Source organism: Plecotus auritus (assembly GCF_963455305.1).
Source record: "Plecotus auritus genome assembly, chromosome: X".
NCBI classification, from domain to species: Eukaryota; Metazoa; Chordata; class Mammalia; order Chiroptera; family Vespertilionidae; genus Plecotus; species Plecotus auritus.
The window spans coordinates 2249119-2267995 of NC_137784.1; the positions used below are offsets into that span (position 1 = coordinate 2249119).

Below are 18877 nucleotides of genomic sequence, written 5' to 3' on the forward strand. Positions count from 1 at the left end.
CCGCAGGGGCTGTCAGATAGCGGGATGCCAGGCGCCAGGAAGGGTCCCAGCCATGCAGGAGGAGAGAGGGGAAGGTGGCCAGAAAGGGGGGTGGGGCCTGCTCCCCCCCCCCCCCCCCGTACACCCTGCAGGCTCTCCCCTGGGGGAGCAGCCGGAGTGGCTTTTCCTGCCAACACTCACACTCCCAGAGCTTGATGCCCCGGGGAGGGAGCCGGCTCACGGCCTCGGTGTAAAGGGAGGGAGGGAGCTCGGAGGAGCTGGCCTGCCCCGCGTTCAGGCGTGTGAGGGCCTGGCATGCGTGTGTAACGAGCGTGACGGGAGTGCGGTGGTGTCTGCTCACACCCCCCGAAGCTGGCCGGCTTCAGCACGCTCGGAGGATGCCTGTGACACGGGAGCGTCACTTCCCGTGGCGGTGTGCTGTCTGTTTCAACCGTCAAAGAGGTAATAAATGCCGTTGCGTAAGATAAATATGGGTGATGATCGTCTGATGGAAGGATCATGGGTACACGGAAACCTCTGATTAGCATTGAGCTTTATGATCAAGTATTCTATTTAATAGGCAGGGGTGTTGGTCTGAGGAGGTTTTCCTGGGAATCAGATTCGGGTTGAAGATACCATCCTCTATAATAAAGCGCTAATATGCTAATTAGACGGCACGGTGGAATGACCTTCTAGAATGGGCTGTGGGCGGGCCCGCGGGCCGAGCCCCATGCACAAATTTCATGCATCGGGCCTCTAGTTTTGAAAGTAAAAAATGTTGCCCAGCTGGTGTGGCTCAGGGGTTGAGCATCGACCTAGGAACCAGGAGGTCAGGGTTCGATTCCCGGTCAAGGGCACACGCCCGGGTTGTGGGCTCGATCCCCAGTGGGGGGCGTGCAGGAGGCAGCCAGTCGGTGATTCCCTCTCATCATGGATGTTTCTCTCTCTCTCTTCCTCTCTGAAATCAATAAAAATATTAAAAAAAAATAAATTAAATAAAAATATTGCTATATTACACATCTGATGTAAACAGGTGTGTATTACATATATATATATATATAAAAGAAGACTGACCTTTAGGATTATAAACCTAAATGTAGAACTAAAACTAGGAAACTTGTAGAAGACATAGGAGAATGTTCTTGAAAGTGAGGGAGGTATGACGTGCCCATCACACAACACACTAAGGGCCACAAAACATACTCAAAATTATAGGACCCCCCCGCCCCTCCCCGGCCAGTAAAAGAGGGAAGCAAGCCACAGATTGAGAGAGAAAAAATTTTTTTTAATCCTCCCCCGGGGATATTTTTCCATTGATTTTTAGAGAGAGTGGAGGGGAGAGGGAGAGACAGAGAGAAACATCGATGGGAGAGAAACACATCGATGGGTTACCTCCTGCATGAGCCCCGACCAGGGCCTGGTCGCCCCAAACTGCTCTCCCCTGTCGGCCTGATTGCCTGATTGCTCCTAACCGCCTCGGCCTCGGCCTCCGCCACCGTGGCTTTGTCCGGAAGGACGTCCGGATGGATGTCCGGAAGACATCCGGTCTAATTAGCATATTACCCTTTTATTAGTATAGATTATTTTGTTGTTGTTGTTAATCCTCACCCAAGGATATTTTTCCACTGATTTTTAGAGAGACTGGGAGAGAGAGGGAGAGACAGAGAGCCACATCGATGGGTTGCCTCCTGCATGCACCCCGACCAGGGTCCCGGGCCGGGGAGTAGATCCTGCCACCGAGGTACGTGCCCTTGACAGGAATCGAACCCGGGACCCTTTGGTCCGTAGGCCGATGCTCTATCCCCTGAGCCACAGCGGCCAGGGCTGCACGCCGGACTCCAGCCCATCAGGCCGCCTGGCCTCCAGAACTGTGAGGGAACAAAGGAGTGTCCTGCTACACCACCAGGTCCGGGATCAGCCGTTACAGCAGCCGTCAGACCCGCACACACAGCCCACCCTGAGCACCACTTTCTCACGAAGTGCAGGCCTCACCGGTGTGGCTCCGTGGATAGAGCAGGGGTCCTCAAACTTTTTAAACAGGGGCCAGTTCCCTGTCCCTCAGACCGTTGGAGGGCCGGACTATCGTTAAAAAAAAAACTATGAACAAATTCCTATGCGCACGGCGTGCCCGGGACGCGTCGGCTGCTAAGCAGGACAGGCAGCGGCCCCCGGCGGGCCGGATCCATGTCCTCGGTGGGCCGCATGTGGCCCGCGGGCCGCAGTTTGATAGAGAGCGTCGGCCTGCGGACTGAAGGGTCCCAGGTTCGATTCCGGTCAAGGGCACGTACCTTGGTTGCGGGCACATCCCCAGTGGGAGGTGTGCAGGAGGCAGCTGATGGATGTTTCTCTCTCATCGATGTTTCTAACTCTCTATCCCTCTCCCTTCCTCTCTGTGAAAAATCAATAAAATATATTTTTAAAAAAAGTTAAGCACAGGCCTTGGGTCTATAACCACACGCAGGACCAGGGGGAGGAAATAAAACTGCCGTAGACACGATAACCTGAGTTTCAAAGACACATGCGTGCTCCGAGAGAGGAAGATGAAAGGGGGTACACACTGACTGACTCCACACACGAGGCTGAGACGTGCCCACATCTGCTGCCGTTCAGATGCAGCGTGGGTTTCCCGCGGGACACGGGGGCGGGAGGCCAGGCCCACTGGCGAAGTCTGCCGGCGCCACCAAAATTATAACTTGCCCGGCAGCCGGCGTGGCTCGGTGGCTGAGCATCGACCTAGGAACCAGGAGGTCAGGGTTCCATTCCCAGTCAAGGGCACAGGCCCGGGTTGTGGGCTCCATCCCCAGTGGGCGGCGTGCAGGAGGCGGCCGGTCCGTGATTCTCTCTCATCATGGATGTTTCTCTCTCTCTCTTCCTCTCTGAAATCAATAAAAAAGCATTTTTTAAAAATTGTATCCAGGTTCTCATCTATTCGCAAGGCCGCGCAGAACAGACAGGGCCCCCCGAGCCGGGAGGGGACCCGTGCCGTGGAAGGGTATCTCCCACATCGGAACGCCACCCCCAGGCCGGCGCCACGTCCCCCAGGGAATCTGCGGAGTCCTCCCTCCACGCCCACGTCACCGGGGCTGCAAGCAGGCTCCCCGCTCTATGCACTTGTAATTACGGGGGAGGTGGGCCCCAAGGGGTAATTTAAGGGGAGCAGTGGCCTGGCTCTGGGGTGACGGCCGGCCCCGTGCAGGACAGCACAGGACACGGTGCAGCTCCGGGCACGGAAGGACCCGCAGGTAGGGGGGCGTCTGGGGGAAGCTCGGCCAGTGGGGGTTCCGGGCTGGCGACAGCACAGTGAGGCCCCCCGTTCCACTCCGGGGTTGCTGGGGGACGGGCCCCAGGTGCCGTGGGAGGAGGCAGAGGGACGGTCTGGAGTTGTGGACTGAAGGCAGCTACAGGGCCTGCAGGTGAGGCTGTGCAGAGAGCCAGCCGGACGGCCTGTGATACTGGGATTAAATCGGCGTGTCCACCTACACGTGCAAGAAGGGGCTGTAGGCAGATCCGAGGCAGGAGCTGGGGGTTGGGGGGCTGAGTGGGCACAGAACGACACGGCTCCGAGCCGTCGGCACACGCATACCCGCCTCTCTCTAAAAGCCTGTGTCAGCGCTGGCAGGTGTGTTCAATGGTTAGCGCGCCGGCCCCCAAACGGGAGGGTCCCGCGTTCGATTACGCTCAAGGGCACGAACCCGGGGTGTATGTTTCCCTTCCCGGCTGTGGTGCACATGGGAGGCGACGGATGGATGTTTCTCTCTCTCCCTTCCCCTCCCCCTCTCTCTCTAAAATCAATAAAAACATACACTGAGTGGCCAGATTATTATGATCTCTGAACGCATAATCATCTGGCCACTCAGGATATATATATATAAGGATATATATATAAGGAGATATATATATATTAGAGGCCCGGTGCATGAATTCGTGCATGGGTGGGGTCCGGCCAACCTGGCCAGGGGGAGGGGACATGGGCGGTTGGCCGGCCTGCCTGCTGGTCGAACTCCTGGTTGAGGGGACCATTTGCATATTAGCCTTTTATTCTATAGGGTAGACAGAGTGGCCAGATGACTATGCGTTCAGAGATCATCCTCATCTGGCCACTCCGTGTGCGTAGAAAGGAGTGGTCAGAGAGGAGATGTGCATGGATCTGAGGATGAGGGGGCTGTGAGCAAGGGATGCAGGCAGCGCCCCTAGAAGCTGGGAAGGAGAAGGGAGTAGGTTCTGCCCCAGAAACACCGGGACTCCGGGCCCAACGGTGCTGGCCTCTGAGGCGGACCTGGGATTTCCGACCGCCAGGAACGCAGCCTAACGCGTCTGCTTTGCCGTGAGCCCCTGTCCACGGGGGACCTCAGCAGTCGAAAACACGGGGAACATTCCCAACCATCTACTTTTCTTTTTTTTCCTAACTGTACAATGACTCTCAAACACATAAACACCACGAGGTCACGGTTCGATTCCCCGTCAGTCAGGGCACATGCCCGGGTGGTGGGCTCGATCCCCGGTCGGGGGCGTGGAGGAGGCAGCTGATCCATGCTTCTCTCTCTCTCGCTCGCTCTCCCTTCCTCTCTCTGCAATCAACAGAAGCATTTTAAAAAGAAAGAAACGGCCCGGCCAGTGTGGCTCAGTGGTTGAGCGTCATCCGATGAACCAGGAGGTCATGGTTTGATTCCCGGTCAGGGCACATGCCCAGTAGGGGGCGTGCAGGAGACAGCCGATCCATGATTCTCTCTCATCGTGGATGTTTCTCTCTCTCTCTCCCTCTCCCTTCCTCTCTGAAATCAATACAAATATACACTGAGTGTCCAGATGATGATGATCTCTGAACGCATAATCATCTGGCCACTCCGTGTCTATTCTATATAATAAAAGGCTAATATGCAAATTGTCCCCTCGACCAGGAGTTCGACCAGCAGGCAGGCCGGCCAACCGCCCATGTCCCCTCCCCCTGGCCAGGCTGGCTCGACCCCACCCATGCACGAATTCATGCACCAGGCCTCTAATATATATACATACACACTGAGTGGCCAGATTATTATGCGTTCAGAGATCATCATCATCTGGCCACTCAGTGTGTATTTTTAAAAATCGCCCACTCCTCTCAAACAGCCATGGTTTTGATGCAGCACCCCTGGGGGCTGGGAGGTGACAGCTGGGACAGGGAATTCAAGGCTGGCTCCACGTTCCGTTCGTGACTGGGGTGGGTATGTGGCCCTGTCAGGTGCCGCTGTGGGGCACAGCACAGGAAAGACACCCCGTCTTCGACCAGATACCACTGGCAAGGCCCTCGCGGGGCTGGGAGGAAGCTGGGTCTGGGAGGAAGCTGGGACATGCGATGAGAGAATGCAGAATCGCTGGCGGGGTCGGAAATGACCGGTGGGGGTGGACAGCCGTGTCCGTGGGTTACGACATGTGAATTCTAACGGGCTGGGTGGGCAGGGACAGGAGTCCCCTAAGGACTCCCCCATCCCAACACCTCAGGGGATGCCCGTGAGCGCAGGACGGCCCCGCGTCCGGGTTGGCGAGCTCCTTGTCATTGTGGGACGTGCCTGCTCTGGTGGAAGTGGGCCCGTCGGGGCGACAATACCGTGCGTGACTCTGAAACGCAGGCCGGAACGGCTGATTGCACGGGCAATCCACGGGGGCGCCGTGGGCCCTCGACTGAAGAGGGGGGTGAACGGGGCCTCCGTCGTTCCTAGGAAGTCACTGATGGGGCTTACACGGACCCCTGCCTGTTCGGAAAGGGGGTGTCTGTCCATCCGGTCGGGGGACAGAGCACCGTCTCTTTATGACGTGGCTGAGCGAGCCTCACGGGGTTTGAGCTGGTGAACATTGGTGCGCGGTCAAACCCTGTGGGGACCTCTTAATAGTGGCGGTTAAGCCCTGGCCGGTTAAGCCCTGGCCGGTGTGGCTCAGTGGATAGAGCGTCAGCCTGCGGACCGACGGGTCCCGGGTTCGATTCCGGTCAAGGGCACGTACCTCGGTTGCAGGCGCCTCCCAGGCCTGGGCCCTCGTCAGAGTGTGTGTGTGTGTGTGTGTGTGTGTGTGCAGGAGGCAACCCATCGATGTGTTTCTCTCACATCGATGTTTCTCTCTGTCTTTCCCTCCCTCTAAAAAATCCACGGGAAAATATCCACGGGAAAATATCCTCGGGGGAGGACTGAAAGGAAATGGTGGCGGTGAAAACCACGAGCTTCGTAAATAAACAGAATACGAAGGAATCGGATGTTGAAGGGACAGGTGTGTCTCTGAACCTACAAGGCTAATCGTTGGTAAGTTTGTGTGTGTGAGTACGTGTGTGTGTTTGAGTGTGTGTGTGTATTTGGTGTGTGTGATTGTGTGTGAGTGTGATTGTGAGTGTGTGTGTGTGCGTGTGTGTGAATGTGTGTGTGTATGTACGTGTGAGATTGTGTGTGTGTGTGTGAATGTGTGTGTGCGTGTGTGTGAATGTGTGAGTGTATGCACGTGTGTGTGAGATTGTGAGTGTGTGTGTATGTGTGAATGTGTTTATGTATGTGTGATTGTGAGTGTCTGTGCATGTGTGAATGTGTGTGTATGTACGTGTGTGTGAGATTGTGAGTGTGTGAATGTGTGTGTGATGTGTGTGTTGTGTGTGCATTAATGTGTGTGTGTGTATGTGTGTGTGTGATGTGTGTGAGTGTGTGTGTGTGTATCTGGTTAATCCTCACCCGAGGATATTTTTCCACTGATTTTTAGTGAGAGTGGAAGGGAAGGGGAGAGAGAGAGAGAGAGAGAAACACCGATGTGAGAGAGACACACCGATGGGTTGCCTCCCCCACTCTCACCCGGACCAGGGCTGGGGATGGAGCCTGCACCGAGGTACATGCCCTTGACCGGAATCGAACGCGGGACCCTTCAGTCTGCGGGCGGACGCTCCCAGCACTGAGCAAGCAGCCAGGCCATAGCTGATGGTTCTCCGTGCAGACAGCGCTGGCCAAGGCGGAACAGAGGTGTCTCGGCAGGAACACAGCCTGGGCGCGCCCTGCCCTGCCCTGCCCTGCCCTGCCCTGCGTCATCAGCCTCGCCAGGAGCAGAGGGAGGAGGGGCTGGCCCTGCGGGCACCCGAGGTGAGCCACTGCCCAGGGCAGAGCGATGCCCGGCGCTCCAGGAGGCACCCAGAGAGGGGGACTGTCATCAGGGGTGGGTGGGGCCGGTTGGAAAGAGGACGGGGTGTCGGGTGCTGGCGGGGGGTGGGGGGGTGTCATGAGCCGGGTCTGGTGCCGCCTGTATTGCCACCACCCCCCGGGAAGCGTGTGCTAACGGTAGGAGCAGCACCCCCTGCACCTGCACATCCCAGGCCCCTCGCTGACACGCGGGTGCGGGTGCAAATGAATGACGCGAACAGCCTTCCCACGGGGGCGGGTAATGGGGGGCCTGTCTGCAGGAGGCGCACGTTACCAGCCCGGCCGCGGGCAACGGCCTATTGGGGTGACGCGTCTGGAGGAGCTGAACTCGGGGCTCCGGCGGGGGAAATGGCGGGGGGACGGGGCCTCACCACGTGCGCGCAGAGTCCTTGGCCTTGGGCACCTCTGGAACCTCTGCTTAGAGGTGATGAGAGCCAGGGCCCGGGAGAGGGGCCGGTGCCATTACAGCAGCTAACGCCCCCAGACCACAGGGCACCCCCCATCCCCCCATCCCTCCAGCTTCCTGCGGCTCTGGCTGCTCACAATGGAAAGCCACGTGTGGCCCCGCCGGTGTGGAACCAGGAGGTCCGGGTTCGATTCCCGGTCAAGGGCACATGCCCGGGTTGTGGGCTCCATCCCCAGGAGGGGCGTGCAGGAGGCAGCTGGTCCATGATTCTCTCTCACCATGGATGTGTCTCTCTCTCCCTTCCTCTCGGACATAAAAAAAAAATGTATTAAAAAACAAACAAACGGCCACGGATCTACAGCATCTGGGCCCCCCTGCCCCCCCCCCCCCCGACCTGAGCGACTCCCCCGGCTGCGCCCCAGCTCAGGGTGAACCCTCCCGAGAGGCTCACGGGGCGCCAGCCACTTCCCGGACCCCAGGGAAACCGGGTCAGCTCACAGGTAAACGACACAGCAGGACAAATGGGTGCGTCCCAGCACACCCACTGCGCCCTGACCACAGCCCCAGCACCTCTGACAGCCCCCAGCACCCCTCACAGCCCCCAGTACCTCTCACAGCCCCCAGCACCCCTCACAGCCCCCAGTACCCCTGACCACAGCCCCCAGTACCCCTCACAGCCCCAGCACCCCTCACCACAGCCCCAGCACCTCTGACAGCCCGCAGCACCCTTCACAGCCCCCAGGACCCCCCACTGCACCCTGACCACAGCCCCAGCACCTCTGACAGCCTGCAGCACCCCTCACAGCCCCCAGCACCCCCCACTGCGCCCTGACCACAGCCCCAGCACCCCTCACAGTCCCCAGCACACCCCACTGCGCCAACCACAGCCCCAGCACCCCTCACAGCCCCCAGCACCCCTCACAGCCCCCAGCACCCCTCACAGTCCCCAGCATCCCTCACAGCCCCCGGCACCTCTGATAACCCCCAGCAACCCTCACAGTCCCCAGCACCCCTCACAGCCCCCAGCACCCCTGACCACAGCCCTCAGCACCCCTGACCACACCCCCCAGCACCCATGACAGCTGGAAGCACGGGGCCGGAGCCGCACCCACTCCCCGCCCGTGTCTCAGTGGCCGGCACTCGGAGACACGCCCCAAAAGCTCCCCTTCATGGACAGACTGATTCGTGCCACTCCCCGAACGCCTCCCCTTCGGGATCCCCGTGGATCCGTCCCACCTCGCCTTTCTCACGCTCCTGTCCAACTGAAAGCTCTACCCCCAAGCGAGATGTCAGCCGCAGAGGGACGGGCCCACGGACAGGCTGGCAGTGGGACGCCACGTCAAGGGCAGGCGGGCGGGCGGGCGGCGGGCTACCTGCCCCGCTCAGGTGAGCTCAGGTGAGCCGGTGGGCGGCTCCGGCTGCCAGCCAGCGGCACCACTGGAGGAACAGAGGCCAGAATATACATTTGCCCTTTAGCAAACCAGACAGACCTATCGGAGGTGAGGCCTGGTAAACAGTAAGAGGTTGTCACCAGGTTAGAAGAGTGCCTTCAGCCGCCACTGTCTCCACGAACCATCGGTGTCCAGCTTTCAGCCCTTGCTCAAGCCCAAGGTCCATCAGCCTTCTGACTGCTGGTTGGTCTGTGTCTCCCCGCAGCAGGCTGGCTATCCATCGCTTTCAAACATCTCGCGGCCCTAAGACCCAGGGGCCACCTGGGCGTCTACGTGACGCGGGGTGCTGGGACGCTGGCTGGGGGACGGTTTCCCTGGCTCTTTCACGTGGCATGCAGTCGCGTCTGGCCCCCAAACAGGACAGGGCACAGCTGATACTGAAATCACAGTAATTAAAAAAATGATGATAACAAAGTAAACAGATGTGGACGAGAGGGGCCGCGTGCTAACCCGACCGGCTCAGGGGAGGCCTGGATGGCGGTCTTGCAAACTCAAGAGACCCGACGTCACCCCAAAGGATGGTCTGAAATGAAACTTGAACTAAAAGCAGTTGATGGAGGGGAGTCACCTCCTAGGCCCACAAGGTCATTGATAAGGTCATCCTTTTACCCTAACGGAGCCCACCTGTCTTTTTGCATCGACGATAACACACCCTTGAAATGTCTGGGTGACTGGTAACTTACCCTTTTGCTGGACCCCTTGGGGCACAGCCTCATGTGCTGGGCGCCAGGACGGAGACCACAAATCCCTTCATTATCATGTGAACTGTTCCTGGACCCACCTAAGCATGTGTGGTCAAATGACACTGTACGGAGTGTTTACGGTTCGCGTGGAAAATCATACAATGATCCCATGTAATAAAAGCGTACTATGCATTGTCCCCTCGACCCGACCGGGAGGTCGACCAGGAGGTGGGGCCGGCCGGGGCAAGGGAGGGAGGCCGGACCCACAGGCCGCCTGCAACCACTAGGGACCCTACCCGTGCAGGGACTTAGGGTACTGGGCCTCTAGTTAAATAATAATACAAGCCCTGGCCAGTGTGGCTCAGTGGATAGAGCACCAGCCCGAGGACGGAAGGGTCGCGGGTTCGATTCCAGTCAAGGACAAGTACCTGGGTTGTAGGTTGATCCCCGGCCCCAACCGATCCACATGTCTCTCTCACATGGATGTTTCTCTCTCTGTCTCTCCCCCTCCCTTTCACTCTCTCTAAAAAAATCAATGGAGCCTGGCCGGCGTGGCTCAGGGGTTGAGCGCTGACCTATGAACCAGGAGGTCACAGTTGGATTCCAGGTCAAGGGCACCTGCCCGGGTTGTGGGCTCAATCCCCAGAAGGGGGCGTGCAGGAGGCGGCCGATCCATGATTCCCTCATCATGGATGTTTCTCTCTCTCTCTCTCCCTCTCCCTTCCTCTCTGAGATTAATAAAAACATATTTAAATAAATAAATAAAAATAAAATATAAAATAAAAAAAATCAATGGAAGATTCACAAAAAAACAAACAATTAAAATAATCCTGTACAGCCCTGACCGGTGTGGCTCAGTGGATAGAGCGTCGGCCTGCGGACTCAAGGGTCCCGGGTTCGATTCCGGTCAAAGGCATGTACCTTGGTTGCGGGCACATCCCCAGTAGGAGGTGTGCAGGAGGCAGCTGATCGATGTTTCTAACTCTCTATCCCTCTCCCTTCCTCTCTGTAAAAAAAAAAAAATCAATAAAATATATTAAAACAATAATAATCCTATACGTGTAATAAAGAGCTAATATGCTAATTAGACCGAACTACCCCAATGACCTTCTGGCCGAGGCGGCCCAGGGCTGTGAGGGCCGAGTCCCTTGCACGGATTTTGTGCATCGAGCCCCTATTTAATAACAACAACACAAGAAGGAACCGTGTTTCACGTCGTCACGGCCCCCTCCTGCCCCTCGGTGCGTGTTGCTTCCTCTGAGAGTGAATCTAGGGCACCAGCTAATAACGTTAGAGCCTCTTCTATTTCCGTCAAGTGCTCTGTGGGGGCTGCGGACCGGAGCGGAGGTGAGCAGGACCGTGGGAGAGGGGACTCCGGCCACGGACTAGGCGTGACTGAGAGCTGGTGCAGGCCCCCAAAGGCTGCCCCCCCCCCCCCCCCCCCGCCGGCAGCTCACAGGCCATCCTGGACCCAGACAGACAAACAGGTGAAGCCACGTGTCCCCCATTACAACCCTGCCATCCACGGGCGTCTACAGAGACCTGGTAAATCACACGCAACTCGGCATTAACTCCCCTCACAGAGCAACCTTGTTTCCTGCTGATTTTTTAAAATGAATTTGAAAATACAGCTTGTTTTTCTTGGCCCATTTTTTTTTTTTTTTTTTTTTTAAGATTCTAAATAATGCCTGTGTCAGATCCCTGGAAAACACATTTCACCTTCCACCGCATTTGACGTAGACCCAAATCCCTAATTCCGAATATTCTTTCTTTTTAAAGATATTTTTTATTGATTTCAGAGAGGAAGGGAGAGGGGGAGAGAGAGAGAGAGAGAGAGAGAGAGGGAAACATTCATGATGAGAATTACTGATCGGCTGCCTCCTACATCCTCCACACTGGGGATGGAGCCCACAACCCGGGCATGTGCCCTTGACCAGACTCGAACCCAGGACCCTTCAGTCCGCAGGTTGATGCTCTATCCACTGAGCCAAACTGGCCTGGGAGTGAATATTCTTTATATATATATATATATATATATATATATATATATATATATATGTGTATATATATATATATTTTTTATTTTTTACAGAAAGAAGGGAGAGGAACAGAGTTAAAAACATCGATGAGAGAGAAACATTGACCAGCTGCCTCCTGCACGCCCCCCACTGGGGATGTGCCCACAACCCAGGTACATGCCCTTGACCGGAATCGAACCCGGGACCCTCCAGTCCGCAGGCCGACGCTCTATCCACTGAGCCACACCGGCCGGGGAGTGAATATTCTTAATGTCCACCGTCTGCCTGGCTCTGTTGCCAACAGCAGACATCATGGGGTGCTCCCTACAGCCCTGGGCCTGCCCTGTCCAATAAGGTGGGGGTAGCCACCCCACCCCCGCCCCTCAAATGCGGCTCCTTGCAGCCGAGACGCGACGGGCTGAGTGTAAAATGCACAGATTTCGAAGACCAGCCGTCAAAAATGCATGCAAACCACCGGGATGATTTTTTTACACTGATTATGTGTTGAATGGCAACCTTTGGATAACAGGATAGAATAATAAAAAAAAAAAAATTCCATTCATGTTGCATCTGCCTCCTTTGGCTGGTTTCAATCTATACCAGTGGTCGGCAAACTGCGGCTCGCCAGCCACATGCGGCTCGCGAGGCGCGGTTTGCCGCTCTGTTGACTAATGAGTTTGCCGACCACTGACCTAGACTCTCGATTCCAATAATCACAGGCTGTTGTTCCTTGTGATTAAGGCCCTATCCCAGTGGTCGGCAAACTCATTAGTCAACAGAGCGGCAAACCGCGGCTCGTGAGCTGCATGTGGCTCGCGAGCCACAGTTTGCAGACCATAATAAAAGGGTAATATGCTAAATTAGACCGGGAGACCTTCCCTAGAAAGCCATGGTGGTGGCGCCGAGGCAGAGGCGGTGAGGGGCAATCAGGCCAGGAGGGGGGGGCAGTTGGGGGCGAGCAGGCCGGCAGGTGAGTGGTTAGGAGTCAGCAGTCCCAGATTGTGAGAGGGATGTCCGACTGCCAGTTTAGGCCCGATCCCCCGAGGGGGGGTCCCAGATTGGAGAGGGTGCAGGACAAACTGAGAGACATCCCTCCCCGCCCTGTGCACTAGTGTCACTAGGAGAAAATTTAAGGCGTGTTCATTTATTTCTGTTTGTGCTGCTCTCGACCACAACTTCCTGGTCTTTTGCAGAGAAGTCCCACCCGTGCATGTGTGCGTGCATGCGTGCCTATTCCCAGTTGTTTATGAACCAGATACTAACCCCCCTCCCGCAGAGCTGAGATACTGGGAAATACTTGTCGTCTTTGTCATTCTTGCACAATCTTGTCCTGGTTCATAGCCACCTCAGTCCCCTTCTCTCTCTCTCTCCTCAGTCCCCCCCACCCCTCTCTCTCTCGCCCTAAATGGCACGGAATGCCAAGACGGATCATATACCTGGATCCTCGCCCAGGGTAACCGCGTGACATGAGCCTCTGTCAACAAAAACTGAATCCTTTCTGTTTGGAGGGACGACAGTGCCACAATACGCCACGAAGCAGCTGGGATTCCCCGTCAACGTTTCCGAAAGAAAAAAAAAAAAAGGAAAGAAAATCTCTATTTACTTCCTCGTTCTCCTTGGATGAAGCAAGCAGCTCCTGTAAGAATTTCCCCAGGAACCTGTATTCAATTCCACTTCCTTGAAAATCAACAATGGGGGGGGGGGGGGGGCTACAGTATCAAAGAGAACTTCTGGGGAGGCGGGTGGGAGTGGGGGGGAGAGGGGATGCATTCAAAATTCCTAAAAGAGAAGCAGACCTCCTGCAAAAGAACTCATTATAAACTGACTAGAGGCCCAGTGTATGGAATTTGTGCACTCGGCTAAAGGGGGGGGGGGGGTCCCCCAGCCTGGCCTGTGCCCTCTCACAGTGCAGGAGGTCTGCAATGGACTGCCCCAAAGAGGTAGGCCCCGCCCACCCATCTGGGGCTCCTTGATGGATTGCCCCAAAGAGGTAGGCCGGAGCCGGGGGTCCCACCTCTGCACCACGCAGAGCCGCAGGACCCCCAGGCCTCACCGCACGGAACTGCGGGACCCGCCTCCGCACCATGCACGCAGCATCAAGCCCCCACCCACCCGCACGCAGCCCCACCCACCCACCCACCCACGCACGCATGCTGTGCACACAGCCTCCTGGAGATCACTCATTGCAGCGTGAGGACGTCACGGCATGAGGGCGTGATGACCACGTAGGCTTTTATTAATAGGACTAGTGGCCCGGTGCACAAAATTCGTGCATGGGGGTGGGGGTGTCTCTCAGCTTGGCCTGCACCCTCTCCAATCTGGGACCCCCTCGGGGGATCGGGCCTAAACCGGCAGTCAGACATCCCTCTCGCAATCTGGGACCGCTGACTCCTAACCACTCACCTGCCTGCCTGCCTGATCGCCCCTAACCAATCTGCCTGCCGGCCTGCTCGCCCCCAACCCCCACCCCCCTCACCCCCCGGCCTGATCACCTCCAACTGCCCTCCCCTCCTGGCCTGATTGCCCCTAACCGCCTCTGCCTCAGCCCCGCCACCATGGCTTTGTCCGGCAGGACAACCGGAAGGTCTCCCGGTCTAATTAGCATATTACCCTTTTATTAGTATAGATTATTAGTATAGATACTTTGTTAAGCCAATAACAGATACAACTGAAGCTGGGCCAGGTGCTTCCGACTGAGAGCAGGCATAGCTGGGCCGCGTAACTGAGATACAGTAGCACCGGCTGAAAGGCAGGGTTTTGTACTTGCTACAATGTTGCTCGTAGAAAATTTCATGCAAAGGATGCTATTTCCAGGAGTGCTGCTCTAGACTGCAAACTCCCTTCTCTGGCGCGGAGAAGGGCCCATCCCTGCGCCGTTCACTGCAGTTCTGTACGAACGGGGAAATTTTGAAAAGAGAGAGAGAGAGAGACTAAGCAAAGATGAGTTTCTGAGAAATCCGTGAAGGAGAAAAAAGGGCAGGAAAAGGGATGGGGAAAGGGCCACGTCTTATCTTCCCAAGGGCCACGAATTCTTGGCTTTTAGGGGATTGGGTAACAGTACCCGGAGCAGCAAAGAGGAGACCCCGGCCAGGCCCGGCCTAGGGCAATCTGCAAGCCCGTAAGTCACCCTTCATCGCTTCAGGGAACAACTATGGAATCTAAAGGCCCGAGTAAGCATCCAGCCAGCCCGTTGAGAAGTTAATAAATTTAATTTTAATGAGGCAGCTCCATTTGCATTAAAATTCATGAGCCTCCCGCCCCAGGTTCCCTGGATCTCTGCTTGCAGGCTCAGGAATTGGACGCTGTCACGGCTTGAGCCACCTGAGCAGGAAAATTCCTGTCCACAAACTCGTGAGCAACCCCAAAAGCTTTGTGGTGTCAGAATTGGGAGCTGTATACACGAATGTTCTCACCCATTACCGACCTCTATGGGGATTTTTCTTCTTCCTTTTTTTTTTTTCTTCTTAGGAATTTGTCCGTTTAATCTCTCTGGGTCCATAAATAAAGAGACTTTTAACCCTAACCGGTGTGGCTCTGTGGATAGAGTGTGGGCCTGTGGAATGAAGGGTCCCGGGTTCGATTCCCGGTCAAGGGCATGCCGTACCTGGGTTGCGGGCACATCCCCAGTAGGAGGCGTGCAGGAGGCAGCTGATGGATGTTTCTCTCTCATCGATGTTTCTAACTCTCCCTCTCCCTTCCTCTCTGTAAAAAAAAATCAATAAAATATATAGTTTTTTAAATTTAAAAAAAAGAGAGACTTTTATTGATGGGCCTTTACAAAAAAGAAAAAAAAAATCAAGTCTCTTTAGTACTGAACCACCTGGCAGATGTCCGGCGAGGGTCAAGGTCGCGCACCCCATGTGAGAGGCGACCATGGGTTATATTTAGAACCGGATATCGATCGGCCAGCCTTTCTCAGCTCTGCCCCTGATGAGCTGGGCAACCTCGGGCGAGTCCCTTTCCCTGTCTGGGCTGCGGGCTTTGTTGTTCATTCGCCCCATGCAACTGTTCCCTCCAGGATTTTAGGACAGGAAGGAATAACAGACGTGCACGCCCGGCGGGTCGACATAAAGTAAGCGGGCGTTTTTTTGTTGTTGTTGTTTTTGTTTTTTTTAAGTCCTAGGAAGCCTTTGGGAGCGATGGGGCTGTGGGGCTGCGCCCAGGCAGGGTGTCTCCGGAGCTAAACACCGAGCATTTTCTGCTTTCATTTCTACTTGGAAGGCGCCGTGGCTGGTGAAGTCGGGGTGTCTAGGGGGCTGTGGGGTGCGCATAGAGAAAGCCTCGCAAATGCATCCCTCCGTGCGTGTCTCCAACTTGCAGGCTTTTGGGTTAAAAAATACGGATTCTCAGCGGGCGGGGGTGGGCTGCTGAGCAGCCGGGACACTCGGGAGGGTCCTGGCACCCGCGCCCCACGGGCATTCGGGGCTGGGGGGCTGGACAATGCGGGGTGGCGCGGGGCGGTCCCGTGCACGGCGGGAGGTGCAGCAGCAGCCCTGGCCTCCACCCCCTGGCCGGCCGACAGCACCCCCCCCCCCGTTCCCCTCTCCCCTCCCCCCCCCGCCATCGAGGGCTCCGCAAATGCCTCCGGACACATGGTCAGATGTCCCCAAACCGGCGGGTGGAGGACGGCTGCTCTGCAAGGTGCGACCGGCCAGGTGGAGGCAGCCCCGGTGCCGACGGGGAAACCGAGGCCCGTGCTGCGCGCGCACCTCCCGGCCTCGCAGGGGCAGGGTGGGGAGGGGTCCTGCCGAGCGGTGCGCCCTTCCGCGCCGCGACCCCCCGCACGGAGCGGTCACCGGAAGTGGGTGCCCCGAGCGGCGTCGGCGCCTCTGCCCGGCGAGCGTGCGGCCGGCCTGACGTGACCCCGCGCGCCCGCCCCCTCGAGGGTCCGGGGCATGGCCGCCCCCCCGCGACCCCTGGCCCTGAGAGCCCGCGCTCCCTGCCCGCGCCCGCCCCGTGTCGCCCTCGCGGGATGCGGCCGCAGGCTACCCACCCAGAAGGAGGCCGTCCATGTCAAAGAGCAGGTGGGTGACGGGCCGCGGGGAGGCCATGGGCGCCGCCATTGGTGCCGCCAGGTCCGCCAGGTGGGGGCGGGGAGGGAGGAGCCGCGCGCGCGCGCGCGCGCTCGGGGCTACGCCGCGCACGCCTCCCAAAGCGCACGTCTGCGCATGCGCGCCCAGGGCCGCCTCCCTCCTCGGGGCCGGGGGCGGCACGCGCACGCGCACGCGCCCTCGGCCCTGTTCGGGGACGCGCGCCGCGCCGTTTCCCGCGCACGCGCGCTCGCTCTGGACCGCGGGGGCCTGCCCTGCGCACGCGCCCCTGGGCTTTGAGGGGTCTGTAGCCAAGGGGCTGCGGGGCAGGGAGGATGCTGGCAGTCCAGGGGCCGATGTCGCCTATTTGGGGCAAATGCATGGCTGGAATTCGGACGCAGTGCGGACGGAGGGAAAAGCCTAGAGGGTTGTGGGGGGGAAAGGTGCAGAGGTGCGCGCGATGGCGTCCCCGCGAGCCTCCAGGTCGAGGTGCAGACCGGGGCCTCAGTCCCAGGACCTCAGGGGTGGTCCTCGGAGCCCAGGCGCATGCGCAGGGGCGCTAAGGTCTGCAGACTTGGCACCTGCATCTTGCTTGGCATCTCCTGGCATTCGGATAGGAAAGACGTGTCCTAGGAAGACTCTTAAATTTATTTTTATTTTTTAAATTGTCTTTTTATTTTTAACCCTTTATCAATTTTGTTGCTCTTCATCATCTCTTCTTGAAGAACCAAGTTTCCCTCTGATCTCACTTGCCTTCTACCTATAGAAGAAAAGCTAAAAGAATTTCTATAGAAATTTCTACCTATAGGAATTCTTTTAGCTTTTCTTTTTAAAAAAATATATTTTATTGATTTTTTTATAGAGAGGAAGGGAGAGGGGGAGAGAGTTAGAAACATCGATGAGAGAGAAACATCGATTCAGCTGCCTCCTGCACACCCCCTATTGGGGATGTGCCTGCAACCGAGGTCCATGCCCTTGACTGGAATCGAACCTGGGACCCTTGAGTCCACAGGCCGACGCTCTATCCACTGAGCCAAACCGGTCAGGGCTTCTTGTGTTTTTTTTTAAATATATTTTATTGATCTTTTATAGAGAGGAAGGGAGAGGGATAGAGAGCTAGAAACATCGATGAGAGAGAAACATCGATCAGCTGCCTCCTGCACACCTCCTACTGGGGATGTGCCTGCAACCAAGGTACATGCCCTTGACGGGAATCGAACCCGGGACCCTTCAGTCCGTAGGCGGACGCTCTATCCACTGAGCCACACCGGTTAGGGCAGGAAGACTTGTTTTAATGCCTCGCCGTCTTTGCCTTCTTGGGTTCCACTGGTCTTGGGGTTGCTCTGGGTTTGGGGCCTTTGACAAGGAAGCCACCTGAAAGCCATTTTCAGCCCACGCTCACAACTCAGGCCTTTTTGTCCCTGGTCCTGTGGATGTTCCTTCACGTTGCCCATGCGCGTTTAAGCATCGGGAAGCAGAAATGACAAAGCCCCGGAGATGTTAAAAGGTGGGGCCGGCCCGGCCGGCAGGCGTGGCTCTGGGGTTGAGCATCAACCTACGAACCGGGAGGTCAGGGTTCGATTCCCAAGTTGCAGGCTCCATCCCCAGGGTGGGGCGTGCAGGAGGCAGCTGATCCATGATTCTCTGTCATTCTCATCGTTGATCTTTCTCTCTCTCCCTTCCTCTCTGAAATCAATAAAAATATATTTAAAATAAAGCAAATAAATAAAACGCGAGGCTGTATTTCTGGGGCACTTGGGACGCTCCCGTTCGGCAAGCTTCTCCATCGAAGGGGCAACCTCCGTGCCTCAGTCTCCTCACCTGTAAAATGGGCCGGCGGATGGCAAGAAGCAGGTGAGGCTCAGTACTACAAATGGCGTATTGTCAATTAATTTAGGTCTTTTTAGAGCTGTTGCTGTAAGAGACTCTTCCCCCCCCCCCATTTAATCCCATCTCGAGTCTCCCCTGGGGACTTGGGGCCCCAAGAAGGTAATGCGTCAACCCGTTAGGGGACTGTGACCCGAATGGGCGAGGCTGTGACCCGGCGTGCTCACCCACGGTTTGGCAGGCCAGAAGGCCTAGAATCCCGTGGTCGGCAAACCGCGGCTCGCGAGCCACCGGCGGCTCTCTGGCCCCTGGAGTGTGGCTCTTCTACAAAATACCACGGC

At 56.9% G+C, this 18877-nt stretch overlaps 2 protein-coding genes across 5 annotated transcripts in view; one reads left to right on the plus strand and one right to left on the minus strand.

The window, feature by feature from the left end:
• Window positions 1-16811, minus strand: part of PUDP (pseudouridine 5'-phosphatase) — a 35192-nt gene extending 18381 nt beyond the window's left edge. The window contains exon 1 of the mRNA XM_080653593.1: window positions 16673-16811. Coding sequence (XP_080509719.1) covers window positions 16673-16742 — 70 coding nt within the window. The 5' untranslated portion in view covers window positions 16743-16811. The remainder of the gene's footprint in view (window positions 1-16672) is intronic.
• The window catches only part of STS (steroid sulfatase), a 248920-nt gene continuing 245567 nt past the window's right edge, over window positions 15525-18877 (plus strand). For 2 of the 4 annotated variants that reach the window (XM_080653591.1, XM_080653592.1), the window contains exon 1: window positions 16254-16320. In XM_080653591.1, the coding sequence (XP_080509717.1) occupies window positions 16280-16320 (41 nt within the window). In that variant the 5' untranslated portion in view covers window positions 16254-16279. Of the gene's footprint in view, window positions 15752-16253; window positions 16321-18877 lie in introns of those variants that run through there. The other 2 variants (XM_080653588.1, XM_080653590.1) reach the window with 2 other exon arrangements.